Here is an 18,499-nt window from a genome sequence, read left to right as displayed (position 1 = left end):
GGTAGTTTAAAAAGACAGAGGGAAATTTTTAATTCTTTGCAAGTCAGTAAATAGAAAAGGAACACATTTAGTACGACGATCTGTAGAAGTAATGGCAGCAGACACAGATAGTTTGAGTTAATGGAATGACTCACGTTGGCTATTATAGTTGCACAATTAAAAAATATATATATACAATGCACACATCACAGATTATGAGGGATGATACCCCTGGGTTCTCTTCTTTCTCATCGAGCCCTAAGGCAGATATTGTGAGAATTGAGAAATTTAAGAGATTCACATTATTGCAATTCTTGATCAGTGATGCCCAAAATTAAATGGCAATCTCTTGAGAGAACACGTTTCTCTGTTTGCAGAAGCATCCTTCTTATCCATTTCTGCTACCATTGTGGTTGTGAGCCCAAGGCAGGTCACGTGATCACGTGCGTCCCAGAAGATAAACTCGTTTGACCGCGCAAAACCGCTGTCTGTGGTGGCTTGGTCCTCGTTGTCTAGCTGACGGAGTATAACGCAAAGATATAAACACTGAAATAGTGAAAAGATGGGGGAGTCCTGCTTGCGAGGCCAGCCTGCTTTACCAAACATTCCTTTTTAATAGACTCTTGGGGGCATTAGTGAAAGTAATGGTGGTAAATGGTTAGGAGGGTTTAAACTTGTGCGAGGGGAGAGGCGAAGGCAAGACAAACTGGGCGTCTGCTGGGTCTTTTCTTTTTACGTCCAGCTGTGTGTAAATGGAAATGCTTTCTCTTCACCTTCTGTTTCTCCCCCGTTCCTTGCAGTCCCTCCATCTAAAACTATTCCCGACTTTAAAACACTCCCCGGAGCCTGCGCGGGCCCGAACGTAGCCGCGCGCTTCTTCAGGAGTTTGGGCTCCGGTTCTCTATCTGTGTGGCTTGGAACAGACGACACTTTCAAGCACAGACTAATAAGAAGCACTGCGGTAGCCCCGCAGGGCTGCGCAGAAAGCCGCGGCGGCCAGGAGACTCCGCGCACGCAACACGTCGCCTCCGTGACGCAGCGCGCAGTCTCCGCCGACGCAGCGCGCAGTCTCGACGCAGCGCGCGCTCCCTCTGGCCCCGCCCAGCGTGTCGCGCGCCCCACACGCCTCGCCGCGCGCCGCTTGCCCTCAGCTGCCGCTGCTGCCGGTTACCGCCTGCCGGAGTCCGCGCGGTCGCCCAGCCGTCACCGCCGGCGACATGTTGCAGAAGCCGAGAAACCGGGGCCGCCCTAGCGGCCAGGCCGAGAGGGAGAAGGAGTGGGGCCGCGGCGGAGACAGCCGGGCGGCGAGAGGCGGCGTCGCCGAGGAGGCCCCGAGCACCTCCCGTGGGGTGGGCAGCTCGTCTCAGGGCGCCCGCCGGGCCGCGGCCTCCCCGGCCGTGGGGCCCAGGTCCCAGAAGCAGCTGGAGCTGAAGGTGGCCGAGCTGGTGCAGTTCTTGCTGATTAAAGACCAGAAGAAGATCCCGATCAAGCGGAGCGACATGCTGAAGCACGTGATCGGCGACTACAAGGACATCTTCCCCGACCTCCTCCGGCTGGCCGCCGAGCGCCTGCAGTACGTGTTCGGGTACAAGCTGGTGGAGCTGGAGCCCAAGAGCAACACCTACATTCTCATCAACAGCCTGGAGCCGGTGGAGGAGGACGCCGAGCTGCGCGGCGACCAGGGCACGCCCACCACCGGCCTCCTCATGATCGTCCTGGGGCTCATCTTCATGAAGGGCAACACCATCAAGGAGACCGAAGTCTGGGACTTCCTGCGTCGCCTGGGGGTGTACCCCACCAAGAAGCATTTAATTTTCGGGGACCCAAAGAAGCTCATTACCGAGGACTTTGTGCGGCAGCGTTACCTGGAGTACCGGCGGATTCCCCACACGGATCCGGTCGACTATGAATTCCAGTGGGGCCCGCGGACGCACCTGGAAACCAGCAAGATGAAGGTTCTCACGTTTGTGGCCAAAGTCCACAAACAGGACCCCAAGGACTGGCCCGCGCAGTACTGTGAGGCTTTGGCGGAGGAGGAGGCCCGGGCCCGGCCCCCGACGGCGGGCCCAGCCCGCTCCCTTGACACCGCGGAGGGGAGAAGGGTCAAAGGCACCGGTTGAAGAGGTGGGGGCGGAGGGAGCACTTTTCTGTGAGGCGTAAATGTGTGTAGCTGTAGGGTGTGTTTGCAAACTTGTGTTCTGTTACTACGACAAGGTATGTGGTTCCAAAGTTTCATTTACAAAAACATGAGGGAGAGGATTTATTTGGTTGGTTTTACTGTCTGTATATTTGGGTATAAAAATTTGGCCATCTTTGTAAAACTAATGGGAAAACCTTTGTGCTGTGATCTGGAACAGATATTGAAGAAAGAACACATCAGTAAATTGCTTTGGTGCCAAGAAAATAAAAACGAAGTGGCTGTTAACCTGGCCTCTTAACTACCCCAGTTTGTAAGGAAAAAGCCTTTGCAAATTAAAAATAAAAATGTGACTGCCTGTATCCCTTTTTGCCTTAACACAGCTATTTTATATTTATATATTTCCTACATATGTAAGCATCGTTCCAAGCAATGTACATATTTTTTACTTTCATAACTACCACTTAGTTCGGTTTGGTTTTTCTTGTTTTTGCTACTGTAGTTATAATAAATACTATATCTTTGAAGCAGTTATGCATTGTGCATTTTTTAAATTGTGAATCATGAGAAATTAATTTCATGACTCAAAACCAGCATCTCAAAGACAATTTTTGCTACATGTTAAGTGTTTTGTAGAAGTTGCTTTACTTTTATATGTGTTCCTGCAGATTGGATCATGATGTACAATGTATTTCTTAACTGTGGGTCACAAAAAAGTTGATGTAACCATTAGTGATTAACCAGCCTACTTGAGAATCAGACTACCTGGATTTAGGCCTGGCTGCACCTTCCGTGTTTCGCCAAAAATAAAACCTCACCGGACAATCAGCTCTAATGTATCTTTTGGAGCAAAAATTAATATAAGACCCAGTATTATATAAGATCCCGTCTTATAGTAAAATAAGATGGAGTCTTATATTAATTTTTGCTCCTAAAGACACATTAGAGCTGATTGTCCCGCTAGGTGTTATTTCCTGGGAAACAAGGGTAACTAGCCATATAAATTTGGGCAGGTTACTTAACTTGCTTACGGATGTTTCCTCACCTGGAATATGGGCTTACGGTACCTCTATGATTGTGTGTGTGTGTGTGTGATGGTGTGATAGATATGGAAGTGTATGTAAAGTTCTTGGCACAGTGCTTGGTGTGGCCAATTTTAGTAATTCCTTAATTTTTTTCTTTTTTTAATTTTATGATTCTTGGACTGGAGCAGTTAAAAAAATTTTTAAGGCCTTTTTTCATTGTTTTGTTCTAAATCATTCCTAGAATTGGAATTACTGGTTCAAAAGTTATGACAATATTCTTCTAGTCTGACTCTTGGTTTTATGGAGAAACAACACCTGGTAGATACGTGGTGAGGAGAGCCCACACAAAATAGTTTAAGAGCAGGAAAGTTAGACTGGAGCTTTGAGGGTCACTGTAGTATAGTGAAAAGGGTGTGGGTTTTGCGGTTGACAAACTGAATTATGGCCCATGCTATGTCTGCATGGGGACTTGGGGTAGCTTTTAAGCTCTCTGACTCTGTTTCCTTATCTGTAAAATGGGGAAAATAACATAACTATCATAGTTTGTGATGGTGCATTAAATGAGTGCAGAAAAGAGCTCATGGTCGCATAGTGTTCCCCCATAGCTTCTGGCAAAATGTTGGTTTACAGAGTCAACAAATAAGTATTCAGTGGATGAGGAAGTAGTCGTTTGGGGGAAGGTACTGCACATGCACCATGAAATGGGGCAATACTTTAGCTAAAAAAAAAAGTAAGTTTGATCACCACTCATATAGAAATGTCATCTGGAAGAGTGGTGAGTATGTGCTGAAATGGAGAGCGCAATAGATTCCTTACTGGGTTTTATTTCTTCCTATTGAACCGGAATTTGCGTTTATTTCATCAATGGAGTATAGTTGGTCCTTGAAGATTTCGTTTGCATTTCATTTTAGTGTATAAATTACCTTCACTAAGCATCCTGCTTTGCTGGTCCCCTTAACCTCACTGACTGCCTTCCCCTCTGGTGAGTTCTAATGCTGACATTTTCATCTTTATGGTGAAATTATCATTAACCAACACCCATTGTTCTTTACATCTCAGGCAAATACCCTCTCCCACACTTTTCTCATAGAGAAGTTAATTTACCATCAATGAATTACTGTTTTGTTTTGGATTTTTAAATAAAAGACATTGTAGAGTAAAGGCCTGGTATCTTCTCATCCTTCCCAGAGGTGTCAAGTTTGGATATCATGCAGTTGTATGATTTAGTTTTCCTATATGTATATATACGTAAAGAATAATATGTAGTAGTATTTTGTGAGCTTTTACTACTCAATAAGTAGGATGGACTGTATCCTTTTGCAACTTGCTGTTTTACCATTGTTTTCTGAGATCTAGCCACACAAATCTGAGTCATTTATTTTAATTGTCCTTTCGTGGGGGAAAAGTAAGTTTGTTTATTCCCTAATAGAGAGGTTTGTTCCAATTTTTTGCTATTTGCAGGCAGTGTACAGTGCTTCCTTGGGCACGTACGTGAGCAACAAACAGCAACCATGGGTCATGGCCAACTTGCTCTTGAACTTGTATTGTTAACACGCCTACCAACATTTTAGAGTCCTTTCTTACTGACCCACCCTCCTTACTGACCCAGCCTCCTGTTTGTGAGAATTTGACCTTTCCATTCTGTGGGTGTGCGGTGATCATTTATTGTATTAACCTGCATCTCTTGCTTATTAAGTGTGACATGAAGCATTTTATCTTTTGCTTTCTTTTGTTTTGCCATGAGATTTTATACCTGTTAGACCTTTTTGATTTGTATTGATTTGTAAGGTTTCTTTATGTGTTCTTTAGTTTATTCTTTTGTCTGCTATATCTAGTGCAAAGAAACACCTTTTCACATTTTCACTTCTTTGTCATACAGATGATTTGATTTTAATGTGTCAAAATCATCAGTGTTTTAAGAGCTGTTTTTGTGCGTGTGTGTAGTGCTTTACATAATTCTCTGTAACCCTAGTATTTGTAAAGATATTTCCTTGTATTTTAAGTTTCTAAAACTTTGACTTTCATGTTTATGTTTTTAATCTGTTTTTGTGTATGGTGTGAAATATGGATATAATTTTCAGGTTTTTCCTATATGGATCGCCTGGCACCAGTGTTTTATAGTTCATCCTTTCCACACTGATTTATATACTCTTTATTATATAGCTGTTTCTCATATATAAGTAAATTTATGGCTCCAAGTGACTTGGTTTATTTGCTGTCCATTTGCCAATATCACGTCATAATATGTTTTGTTTTGTTTTTCCAATTCTTTTGGTTTTTTTTTTCCTTTTCTTTTTGTGAGCAGTGTTGAAAAGCTTGAGTGGTGGTTCACCAGCTGGAAAGGGGAGCAAAAGTTATTCAGCCATAAATAGTATATGTGCAAAGGCCCTGAGGCATAAATGAGCACACTGGTTCCTACAAAGCCAAATCATCTTATAAGACATGGTGATTAGCAGCATTAGATGGGACCAGAAAGCTTATAGTGGGCCAGGCTATCATGGGCATCTGACATTCCAAGTGGTTTGGACTCTCCTGTAGGTCAGTATTTCTAACACCCAATTTCCGCCATTCGAGTACAGTTGACCCTTGAACAACAGTGGTTTGAACTCTGTGGGTCCACTTATACGTGGATTTTTTTCAGTAAATACCTGTACTGTTTTCCATCAAAGGTTGGGAGTCCGCAGACATGGAGGGCCGACTGTGTGCATCCCTCTGCCGTTTTATACAGGGGACTTGAGCATCTGTGGATATTGGTATCCTTAGGGGTCCTAGAATCAATCCCCCCAACCCACCCCAGCTACCAAGGGACAAGTGTTGATGTAAGAATGTCCAAACCTGAAGAGAATTCTTACAAAAAGTTTATTTGAGCCAGGCAGAGGATATGCTTGGAAGCAAGATCTCCACAGACTGAGAAAAACGCTTCTTCTTCTTTTCCAATTCTTGCACCTTTGGCATTGGCTAGAACTGCAATGCATTATGGAAAAGAAATGGCAACCTCAAGGATGTTTCTGATTTTAAAGGGAATAATTTTTAATGTTTCACATCAAGTGTGTTTGCTGTTAGCTTTCCCCCCATAAATATCTTGATTTGGGTTATTTCCCTCCTGTCCCCGTCCTCCTCCTCCCTTCCTTTCCCTTCCTTTCCAAACAGTGCAAGGAATTTTTTTTCCCCTGAGCTACTTGAGCGCATTTAGTTACAATGTTTCTTTAGTCTCCTTCAGTCTGCAAACTGAGAGTCCTTCTCATGATCTTGTCACTTGAGTGCGGACTTGTAGAGCCTCCCTCAGTTGGGGTTTGTCTGCTGTTGCCTTGTGACGAGATTCGAGTTATGCCTTTTTGACAGGAGGGAGTATCACAGGAGTGATGCTGTGTTTTTCTTTCTGGATCCTAGAAAGTTTTAATTTGCCCTGTTACTTTGTAACTGATTATTTTGGTTAAGGTGGTTTCCTGCCATCCCACTCCACTGTGAAAATTTCCATTTTTCTTTGTAATAAACAAGTAACTTGTGTCATGTGGGAGACCCTGCTCGCTGCGCCATTTGTCGTGCGCGGAGGCCTTTTCGCCGCGCCATCTTTCAGGCGGGGCGGCCTGCGGGGTCTCTGCTCCCGCTCCCCACACAAGAACGCAGGATATGGTGAGGCCGAAAAGGAACACCCACGGAGACTTAGGTGGGGGAGTCATACCACTGTGGTCTCACTGGAGGCTGGGCCCACCGGACGCGTGACCTGCCGTCCGCCTTTCTGCCAACCGACTGACCCACGACTCTCCTCCACTCTCTCCTCTGTTCCTCTCTCTCGGCCCTCCTCTTCCCCTCTCTTCGGCTCTGCTCAGCTCTGCTCGGCTCCTCGGCAATCCTTCGTAGCCGCAGCAGTTATACCAGCGGCCAATCAGCTAACCGGCCACAGCCGACGGCCATTCACCACCCGAGCCAGCACCCCTTCACGTGAGGCCGAGAGCCTGTAAACTACTCTCTGGGGCTCTGTCCCCACACTTGTATGAAGAGATACTTTGAGATTTTGTAAATATTGTATTCCTCACCAAATTTTCAATGTATTCATTTACCTATTTTTATCTGTGTAGACTCCTGGGTTATAATCTTTTACTGTCATCATTTATTTTGATACTCAGATTGTCCCTGATTTGGCCAGTGGGAGCCTGGTAAAGCTGGCTTTTGTGTCCTTAACATGCCTCCATCGTTCTTTGAGCCCTTCCTTACCTGCTCCAGACCTGTAATTAGCCAGTTCTCCAAAGGGCTCCTGTTCCTTTTGGTGGAGATTAGAATTTAGAAACAAGGTTGTTAGGTTTGCTCATGCCTACTGGAAATACAATTGCTTCTAGCCTACTAGGTGACAAGGTTAGGGAATGTTTGTCTATCATCCACGGAAACTATGAGGCTACATTAATAGCATCAGTCTCATTCTAACACCAGTGTTTCTTCTACTTTACTCCCTTTCTGTATCTGTACCATCTTCTGCCACAATTAGAAGCTCAGCCCCTGTTATCCTTATAATATTTTTTTATTTGATCAATCCCCTGTAAATAACCAGTCTCCTATCCTGGCTGCCACACCCTCCCACACAGGGATGCCCTTTGCTTCCCACTGCGGAGCTGACATCCCACAGAGTTGCCCGTCTGGGCATACACCCTCAGCATGGTGCTTGGGGTCCAATACCCCACCCGGGCCCTTGCCTATCTGTCTCCCTCACCCCACACACGTCTTGCTCTGTTCTACTTAATGCCTTTAGACTGCCTTGTTCAGGAAATAGAAAACACTATAGTGTTATAAATGAGTTGGGGAGTTTATGTTTTGCCCTTTAAATAAGGATTAAATATTTTTGAAGGTTTGGGAAAAAATTGACCTGTGAAAAAGGCTCTCGGCCTGGTGTTTTTGGTGGGGAGCTTTTAACCTCTGATTTTGTTTCATTAACAATATGTCCAGGTTTTCTCTTCTTTTCAAATTAGTTTTGATCACTTGTATTTTCTAGAAAGTGTTTTCATCTGCTTTCTGATGCAGTAACATAAAATTGTTTTCTTAGTGTTCTCCTTTGATTTAAAAATAATTTTATTACATCTTCATTTATATCTGCTTTTTCATTTTCAGTATTTTTGCCTTTTACTCTCCCCCCCAGAGCCAGTTTTGCCCAGAGTTTTATTTAGTGTAAAGTATTTTTAAGAAACTTGTTTTATTGCTCTTATTTACTGCTTTGTTTTTAAATGTTATTACGTTCTATTTTCTTTCCTTGGGTTTATTCAGTGGTCCTTTTTCTTCTTGAGTAGAAGAATTATTGATTTTTAATTCTAATTCATTTGAGGCAATATATTTCCTTTTATTTACAACTTTACTCACATTCCAGAAGTTCTAATGTGTAGTATATTTGTGATATTCAGTTCTGAATATTTTCTAATATCTGTTATGATTTATCTTTTAGTTATAATTATAAATGAATGATTTTAAAATTTTTCAAATATTTGGATTTTGAAGTCCTTTTTTGTTGTTCTCTGATTTTTTAAAATTACTTTGAATGAGATAAAATGGTCCATATAAAATCAAATTTAAAATATTAACCTGTGCTCTGTGACCTAACATGATCAATATTTTATATATTCCAAGTGTCCTTAAAAAAATAAGTGAATTTTATATGTGTTTATAGTATGCTTATTATAAAGCTTATTGTGTTCAAATATTATATATTCTTACAATTTTTCCTGTCTAATAAATCAATTTTTGAACAATGATAAACACCTCCCATCATAATTTTATAAAATTCATATATGGCTATATTTGCAAGGACTAAACAGCTTTAGCATTAGCATATCTTCCTGATGAATTGTTTTTTCATATAATTACCCTCTTTATCATTAATAATGCTTTTTGCCTTAAAGTCAATTTAGAATTTTATTAACATCTTTACAGTTTCCCCAAATAGCCAAAACATTCTTTAAAAAGGACAAAATTGGGAGGACTCACGTTTGCTGATTTCAAAACTTACTATAAAGTGATGGTAATGAGAACAGTGTGGCACTGGCGTAAAGCAGACGTAGACCAATGGAACAGAATAGAAAGCCAAGAAATAAACCCTCGCACATATATGGTCAAATGATTTCTGACAAGTGTGCCAAGACCAATCAATAAGAAAAAGTCTTCTCAACAAATGGTGGTGGGGAACTGGATATCCAAATGCAAAAAAGTGAAATTAGACCCCACCTTATACCACATACAAAAACTAATCCCAAATGGATCAAAGACCTAAACATAAGCACTAAAAATGTAAAACTCTTAGACGAAAACAGAGGGAAAACTTCACACCATTGGCTTTGGTAATGATTTCTCGGCAATCGTACCAAAAGCACCGGCAACAAAAGAAAAACATAGATAAATTGAACTTGGATCTAAATGTAAAATTTCTGTGCATCAAAGGGCACAGTCAACAGAGTAAAAAGGCAACCCACAGAATGGGAGGAAATATTTGAAAAAAATCATATATCTGATAGGATTAATATCCAAAATGTATAGGATTAGTATTCAGACTACATAAAGAACTCCCAGAACTCAATAATTATTAACAACAAAAATCCCTAAATAACCCAATTAAAAATTGGGCAAAGGATCTGAATAAATAGAAGTTTCTCCAAAGAAGATATGCAAATGGCCAATAAGCACCTGAATGGATGCTAGGGAGAAGGTAGGGAATAGAATGGAGGCGATAAATTAAAGCAAGACTTACTTGAAACTTACAGATTTGACTTGAGAATACTTTTATATAATTACAAAATGAAAGTACATTTAAAAAAATCCATCCCTAACAATAAAAAATGGAACAAATGAGCCTGGATTCCTGGTCAGTAGCATAACCACACATAAAGGAACCATGGTGACTCTAAAACACCATAATTTGACTACTTATTTTTGGCAGAATATACTCTTAAGGATAAAAAGAAATACGAAAATCTTAAACTTTTCAATAACCATGTTTTTGGTGGTAGTATTAGCATTGTTATTTTGAGACTGTTGTGTGGGTATCATGAAATTAAATCAAACAGAATATGATAATGAGAAATAAGGTTTGGGGCATGGTTGAAAGGAGATAGAGATAGAAGATTGATGTGATTAAGTAGAAAACCTGTAGTTTTGAATTTGAATTCAAGACATCAGTATGAACTCATGGTATGTTATATCTAACAACTGAAAATATTTAAAACAATGACCATACACGTAGCTAGAGTACCTCTAGCATGAAAATTGTGGTATATAAAAGCCATTCTCATTGAAAGGAACCAGTGCTTGAAGAAATGGCTGATTCCAGGTTGGGGGTGAGAAGAGTGTACGATGATGCTGGACTATCTTCTCATACTAGAAAGTAAGAAAGCTTTCAAAGTCTACTAGAGTTGTGTCAACTTGAATTGGCTCTTGCTAATGACCAGTGATTGAAACATATCAAATGTGTTTAAGTTTATGCTTCATAATGACTGAATCATACAAATACACACACACCCAAACAAACAATACCTCATTAGTTACCTTTGGAGGATTCTAGAGACCCAACTAATTATTTTTTAATAAACATGTGTCAAAGATTATATTTAACTCATTTAATGAGGTAACCAATAAGATGTTACAACCAATTCAAAGGAGAATTCAAACACTGCACACATAAGTAATCAGGAATGTGAAATAAATTTACAAATAGATGTAATGAGTTCAGCATCCATGTGCTCATCATAGCATTCCACCAGACAAAATCCATTTATTTTTCTATTGTGAAAAATCATTTGCATTACTATGTGTATTCTACCACTTACAGAGTAATAAAAAAGCCCAAAGACAATGAGAGGGACAAATAACTCAGAAGAGTGCACTAAAGAGGACCTCCAGTGAAATTTTTTGGGGGGCCCATTTCAAAGTCTTGAACAAGTTTTCATGACCCTCTCCCCATTCTTGATCGTATTAATCTTAAGGATTATATTATCGATCACAGAAAAGTTTTGTTTCATAGGATTCAGCCTGATTATTTACACAGATGAAGCAACAGTATTAACTTACCCTGTAGGCCTAAGTTTGTTTTGGAACTCTAGAACCATTTCTACTCATTATTTTGAAATCTGGAAAATTAACAAAGAACCAAACATATCTCCTGCTTTTTCTATATGAACTGTACCTGAGGGTAACAAAACCGTTGATGAGGGGAACGTCTCTGTCTGTATACTGATACCTGGGAGTCAAAAAAGACGAAATGATGAAGTTAGACTAGTACTATTTTGGAAGCCCTAAAAAATTAATGGGTGTCAACAATTATCAAAAATGGCTGCTACCATACTAGAAAGAGAGACATTATTTACCTTCTGTTAGACTGACCAAACCTCGGGTCTAACCACCAGATTACAAGAAATACAGAGGATGGACTTGCGTTAAGTGATAGGAGCAAAGTTTAGGCTGTAGGAAACTATATGACAAATGAACTGGTTTCTTCAACAAATTTCAAGGAAGAAAAACAATGGAGGGCAGAATCCATAAATTTCAAACTATCAAAGATTCATAACGACTTGCACTGTATGGAACTCCTTTGTCTCCTGTGTAAGCTGCTTTAGAGTATTAAAAAAAATTGAGACAATTAAGGAAAGGTGAACTCTGAATATTTGCTATTGATGAATTATTAATTATTATAAAGGTGATTATAAAGGTGATCATTTTGGTTATGTATTTGAAACGAGTTGTTATTTTAGCAATACACACTTGAAGATTTATGAATGAAATCATACGATGTCTGATATTGGCTGCGAAATAATCTGGAAGAAAGAGAACGTAAATGAAACACAACTGACCCTGAGTTGATCATTGTTGAGAGTAGGTGATGGGTACATGAGGCTTCATTACACTACTTTCTCTGGTTTTGCATATGTGTGAGATTTTCCATAAAAAAATTAAAAGAAATAAACTTAAAGGCTTTCTAATAAACTTCTTTTACGTGATTTTTAGTGATTCCTAACTTGTTATTTTTAAGACTATATAAAACTATTTTGAGACTAATATATGGGATTTTCGGGTTGAGCTTCTAAAATATTTTACGATATATTTCAAATAAAATCATGCTTAGTCACTGGCTGTTGCTTTTCAGAGAGTTTACCTTCTCCGTTTGATTTAAGGGAATATGAATTAGAAATTTCGAGAAATAACAGTTTAAAACACATACATGTTACTGATGGGATTATGTGATCAACCGAGAGCTTTTGCACAGCCAAATCAGTTTTCCTTCGAGCCTCTCCAAGCGAATAATCCATTTTTTGTTTGGTTTGTTTCCAGATAACGTTTTTCATGCTGCTCTCTGCAGTGTGCGTGATGCTGAATTTGGCTGGTTCAATTCTTTCCTGTCAGAACGCTCAGCTAGTCAGCGGCCTGGAAGGTTGTCAGCTGGTGAGTAATGACGCGCAGACCTTCTGGTAAAGGTCGGAGGCTTTGACTTTGCACAGAAGTAATGTAAAAAGCAATGTTTATTGTATCCTTGGACCTCTTCCGACGTTTCAAGGTTTCAGGGGTTAAAGTTAAATTGATTCATTTCTAAAGATTCTCCCACATTAACACTTATGCTGCTCATAAATCAGTTACACGGTGTTTAGTGTTGTCTTAGAATGAATGTCTTTAGTAACTGTGCTATTTTTTAGCATTTGTCGCATTGATTTTTCTCCCCACTGAATTTTAAAAAATCAATCGTACAAGTCAATTTTGAGTGCCAAGATACGTGCAAGGTTGCTAGTGAGTGCATCAAAACAATTTTGTTCTCATTTTTCAATTAGAAAAGAGAAGTAAGTAGCTTTTAGATCTAGGAAAATAGTAGACCGTGCGCTACATACATCGTAGGGTATCCAGAAATGGTTTGTTGGATGGAACCATCATTCCATATCATAACGTCGCTGCTGGTACCGTAATACATGCCTCTGGCTGGAGCAGAAGTCAGAGTGTCCCATCACATTCAGTAAGGGTGTGTGTAGTTGGGCTCCTGCTATGACCGTGCTGCTGGGTATGGGCGCACTGGCGTTGGTTTCTGTAGCTTGGAGACTGCACAGGGCGTACCTTGTAAAGCCGTGCCCTCCTCTACCACCGCCGTGACCTTGTCCAGCCTGTGGCTATCAGTTCTGAGCGGTCAGGGACCACACTGAATTAGCTGAAACTTTTCTAGAGCATGGCCAGGCCCGCGTTTCTCATGGCCGCGCTGTGTGGGTTCAGAAGGGCAGCTGCTACTCTCTCCATTCCATCCCTAGCAAGGTCAGCAGGTATAGGGTCGGCTGGCCCCGTTTTCATGCTGAAACACCCACTGAGCTCCAAAAACTAGCTGTGAGAGCTTAATCTTGTCATTTTCTGCTCTGTGTGGCCTGGCCTACACTGATCAGATTTCATCCCATACGACGTCCACAGAGTACCCTCGGTGTGGTGCAGGGATCCCCATGGCTACTGAGAAGTCACGCCTGCTCCCCATCTCCGTCAGAAAGGGTGACCTGCCAACTTCTACCCATAACTTGGTCAGCTTCTTAATTCCTAAATACTGGGTGCTATGAATATGGTAAAATCTGGCAACTTACATGGGGTTGTTGGCCAGTTTTTCCCTGACCCTCAATTTCCAGTGCAAGGCCCTGTGAGTGGGAGACAGAGCCATGGGGGTGACGAGAAGCAACAGTGCCTGAAGGTTCAGACCCAAAAGAAACCTAGTGCTCGGTCTGGAAAGGCTGACTCCTCCTGGTCTTACTTTAACACCCTTTCCCTATGTTGTATGCTGCATGAAAGGATAGGAAAGGAGCAATTTATATAAATACAATATGTATGCAATTTTATATTTATTATATATACATATAAATTCACCATTTATACTTTTTTCTTCTGTGAATTGACTGGGACCTTTACCCATTTTGAGATTTACCTTATTGATTTGCAAGAGGTCTTTATATATTATGGTTTTTGAGTCCTGCAGCTTACACTGGTCAAATATGTTTCCTAGATTGCTACTTGCCTTTTAATTTTACTTTTTGACATAGAAAAAAATTTAATTTTTGTGTATTCAAATCTACGGATGTTTTCCTTTGTGGTCTCTCAATCTTGGAACCAATACAAAAGACCTTCTCCTTCTAACTTCATTGACCCCAATAATTTTCCTTGGTTATGGTGTGCTTTTATTCTTTATAGTTAACTCTTTAATATTCTGGAATTTACTTGATAAATTTAACTCTTTTCCCCCAAATGGGTAGCTAGCTAGTTTTCCTAAAACTATTTCCTGAGTAACTCAGTATTCCTCTGATGATTTGAAATGCCACCTGAATCATTAAGAGTCCTTTGGTGGCAAGCTACAAAGACTGACAAAGCGAAAGGCCATTTACTGGAAGGATGGTGGGGGCTAGAGATCAAGCATGGAAACTGATTGGTTCCAAAGAGGCTTCTGTGGGTGCGAGACCTGACCTAGAGGGGGTGCTGCAGTGGGAACCCTGAACTCACCAGGGTACAGATCTATGGGAATGAACAATCCCGGTGGTTCTTAACCGCTGTCCATTTGCTCCATTCAGAATCCAGGGAGGGAGCATTTTGATTGGTTGGGGCAAGAAAGAATGTGCTTCACTGATCCACCAATGGGATCTGAGAGGTAATTCCTAAAAACAAAGTGAGGTGCTATTAGGAAGGATTGGGAAGAGGGGGAGGCAGAAAATGTACGCTGGGTGCTCAAAAACCAGCCAGTATCTAACTGCATTATATCTGTGTGGACAAACACACACACACAGATACTTACGTCTATTTGTCTATTTCTGGACTTTTCATTCTGTCCCAGTCCTATGTCTGTTTCTTCATATTCCAGAACAATACTGGAATATGTATTTACTGTAAAACTCTCTACTGTATTTTTATAACTGGTAGGGCAAGTTCTATCCCGTCACCCCATCCCAGACTTTAATCTGCTTCTGAAAATTGTTCTTGCCTGTTCTTAAAAGTTTAGTCTTGCAGATGAGTTTTTTAATTTTTTGTTCAAGACTCAAAAGGAATTGTTTTGAGATTTGAATTGGGATCACATTAAAAGTAAAGATTACCTTGAATTGACACGCTGCTAATGCCATGTTTTTCCATTCAGCAAACTTTGGTTTATCCAGATTATTTTTGTGAATTCCTTGGTACAGTTTTTGTTTCTCTTCAGTGTAGCTAGTACGCACCCATATCTGTGTCTGTGCCTTTTTCCTCTGCATAATTAAATATTAATTCATTCTCTCTGCATCCGTATAAAGGAGATCTCTTTTCTATTCCATATCCGTAGCACCCTCTTTCAGAAAGTTTTTGGTCGCCAGACATTTTCTATGCATATTATGTGTATGATCATTTTTACACACATGAGGAGTTTACCTACCAGTATTCCCATTGCTTTTGTCAGCTAACCATGTACTTAGTGCCATTTGCACGTCAGCACTTGGAGATTTTCCCAGCTGGTAAACAGAGAGCAGCAGAGGATTCCACTGGATAGATGACAGAGGGAAGGAGGAAGGGAGGGAGGGAGGGAGGGAGGGAGGGAGGGAGGGAGGGAGGGAGGGGGGAGGGAGGGAGGGAGGGAGGGAGGGAGGGAGGGAAGGAGGGAGGGAGGGAAGGAAGGATCGAAAAAAGGAAGGAAGATGGATGGATGGATGGATGGATGGATGGATGGATGGATGGATGATTATTATTTAACCACTACTTAATGAAGGATAAGTTAGAGATGTTGCTAGTCTTGTAAAGTACATTTTTTAAATTATTATTTTATATTGTAAGAGGCTACTAGTGGAATGGAAGACTTTCAGGGATTTTTTTATTATTTACATGTAACTGTACATGCCATTGAATGTACAGTTGAATCTTTGATCCCGTAGTTTGTCAAAAGAAATAATTATATTGTCTCCTGCTTTCCAGTATTTGTGCATCTTGTTTTGATGTCCTGTCTAGTTACTTTGACTAAAACTATCAAAATAACATTGGCTATTAATGGTGTGTTATCATCCACTTTTTTCCTGAATTTAATTAGATTTGAATTTAAATGATTTGAGCATGATCCTGAGAGATGGTTTCAGATAGCTATTTTTATAATGTTAAGGTAATAAAGTTTCATTTCTATTTTACTAATAGTCTTTTAAAAAATAAAATGGAGGTTAAATTTTATCAACGTTCTTTCTGACATCTGTTAAGGTTATATACAGAGGGTGCCAAAAAATCAGTACACATTTTCAGAAAGGAAAACTGTATTAAAATTGTAATACTCAATATATACTGATAACAAAAGATGGATATGAGTCACGTTTGACTTCTGCAATTACAAGAGGTGCTCAAAGTGGTTCCCATCAGCCTCCAGGCACTTCTGATGACGGCGGACTACAGTTTGAGCAATGTTAACCGAAGTGTCCACTTGCATACATTTTTTTGGCACCTCTGGTATTTTTTACTTTGATCCACTAGCATGATAGATTATATTAATAGATTCTCAGGAATAAGTCACAAGGAACATAACTGGAATGAAATCTCCATAGTCTTAAAATTATTTTTCATATAAGAAACTATTAAATGTATATCTTCTCAGTGAAAATGAAGTGAACTTGTCTTGGGCTTAATTTCACATAGCATAAAACTCTAATTTTATGTGATCTTTAAGTTCTATGAAGAAATTCATTTTTAAAAATGGAGAAAATGACAAAAAAGTTTAAAGATAAAAATCATGATAGACATACAATTAGGGAAATGGAAATAGGTCATGAAAATGAATTTTCTATGTGCCCCCCAAAAGGAAAGAATATAACATTTTAGATTATTTTTTAATAAGAATATAACATTTTAAATTATTTTTGAATAGTCTGGGATTTCCTTTCTGATCATCTTTTTACCTTTTGAAAATATAGATTCCTGAAACACATACCATAGATGTTTTGGTAGATTCCATATTTTCCTCAGTCAACATATCTCTGAGTGACAGTTACCATAGAAACAGGCTCCTTTTGCTCATTAAAATACCTATTGTGACTTGCACACAGTACATATTAAATAATATCAGTCGAACTGTATTCCCACTTCCTGTTTAGAGATTCATGTGTGTCTTGGATTCACAACAGCAAGATGGTGTCTCACACCTGGGAAGTTAAGAGCTATCTTTTCAACCAAAAATCTCCATAGATAACCTGCTGAATTGGTCCATAGCGGTTTTCTTTTCTTTTCTTAAATTTTTTAGTGGGGAATATTGGGGAATAGTGTGTTTTTTTCCAGGACCCATCAGCTCCAAATCAAGTCATTGTTTTCAATCTAGTTGTGGAGGGCGCAGCTCACTGGCCCATGTGGGAATCGAACCAGCAACCCTGTTGTTGTGAGCTCATGCTCTAACCAACTGAGCCATCTGGCTGCCCCCATAGCGATTTTCTTATTCAAGCCCACTATGGAAGGCCTTTCTTGCGGTTCTGCTGTATTTTGGAGATAAATCGAGTGGGAAACCACAGTTCAGTTTTGAAGTTGTTTGAAACTGTAAAGAACATGGGGTTTTTTATATTACAGGACAATAAAGTCCAATCTGTAATTCTGGTATATAAGTATATGAATATCCTGTATGTATGATTTCCTGGAGAACAGTGGCCAAGAAGATCTGAACTCTTCAGTAATGGAATTTGCTTCTATTGCCACTCTCATTCTTCCCCAGTTTTCTTTCTTTCCTTTTTTTTTTTTTTTTTAGAAATAACAAACATTTACTCACAAATGGGTAAGTAACAGAGTCTGCTGATATTTACCTGCTAATATTTTGTTTATGATGTTTCATCTCTATTCATGCAGGCAGTTAATTTGTAGTTTTCATTTTGCTCCTACCCTTCCATATTGTTTCATGATTATAGTAATGTCATAAAAATTGGCTGAGAAACTTCAATCTAAGGAATTTTCTGTTCCTTGATGGATATTGATATTCCATGTATAATTCTCTGGACCTAGCACTATTTTACAAAATAATTACTAGGCATAATTTTCTCTTCTTCCAGATTTTTTTCTACTTTTTCAAATTTTGAATCACTTGATAATATGTATACATAGATTGCTAACATTTTATCGCTGTAGTCTTGGCCTTTCCACATTTTAAAATATGAAGTAATGTATTAAATTATCTTAAAAATGTTTATAGTAACATTAGGTTCTTCTTTCTTTTATTTATATTCATACTGCTTTATATTTCTCTTCCTTTCTTGAAAAGTTTCACCAGAAATTTATGTTTTATTTATCTGAAAATTTAAAGTACCAAACAAATGCATCCATTGTAAAATTCCAAAAAATATTGACCCGTAAAAAGTCCTCTTTACGTCCCCTTGTCAGCGTACCCTTCTGGAAACTTCTATATGCAAAATAG

General features: G+C 39.7%; 2 protein-coding genes across 4 annotated transcripts in view; both read left to right on the top strand.

Moving 5' to 3' along the window:
- Positions 1–18,499, top strand: part of ENTREP2 (endosomal transmembrane epsin interactor 2) — a 260,707-nt gene that overhangs the window by 186,203 nt on the left and 56,005 nt on the right. For all 3 annotated transcript variants that reach the window (XM_074317911.1, XM_074317912.1, XM_074317910.1), the window contains one exon: positions 12,439–12,549. In XM_074317911.1, coding sequence (XP_074174012.1) covers positions 12,439–12,549 — 111 coding nt within the window. The remainder of the gene's footprint in view (positions 1–12,438; positions 12,550–18,499) is intronic.
- On the top strand, positions 1,069–2,643 carry NSMCE3 (NSE3 homolog, SMC5-SMC6 complex component). Its single transcript, XM_019753230.2, has one exon. It carries the CDS (start codon positions 1,197–1,199, stop codon positions 2,097–2,099), a length of 903 nt encoding a protein of 300 aa, XP_019608789.1. The 5' UTR covers positions 1,069–1,196; the 3' UTR covers positions 2,100–2,643.

Source organism: Rhinolophus sinicus, linkage group LG13 (genome assembly GCF_036562045.2).
Source record: "Rhinolophus sinicus isolate RSC01 linkage group LG13, ASM3656204v1, whole genome shotgun sequence".
In the NCBI taxonomy this organism is placed as follows: domain Eukaryota; kingdom Metazoa; phylum Chordata; class Mammalia; order Chiroptera; family Rhinolophidae; genus Rhinolophus; species Rhinolophus sinicus.
The sequence above is the reverse complement of the archived record's forward strand: the minus strand, read 5'-3'. Positions and strand labels throughout refer to the sequence as shown.

Excerpts from the sequence above, each read along its gene's own strand:
- NSMCE3 (XM_019753230.2), top strand. The coding sequence starts at position 1,197 with ATGTTGCAGAAGCCGAGAAACCGGGGCCGCCCTAGCGGCCAGGCCGAG.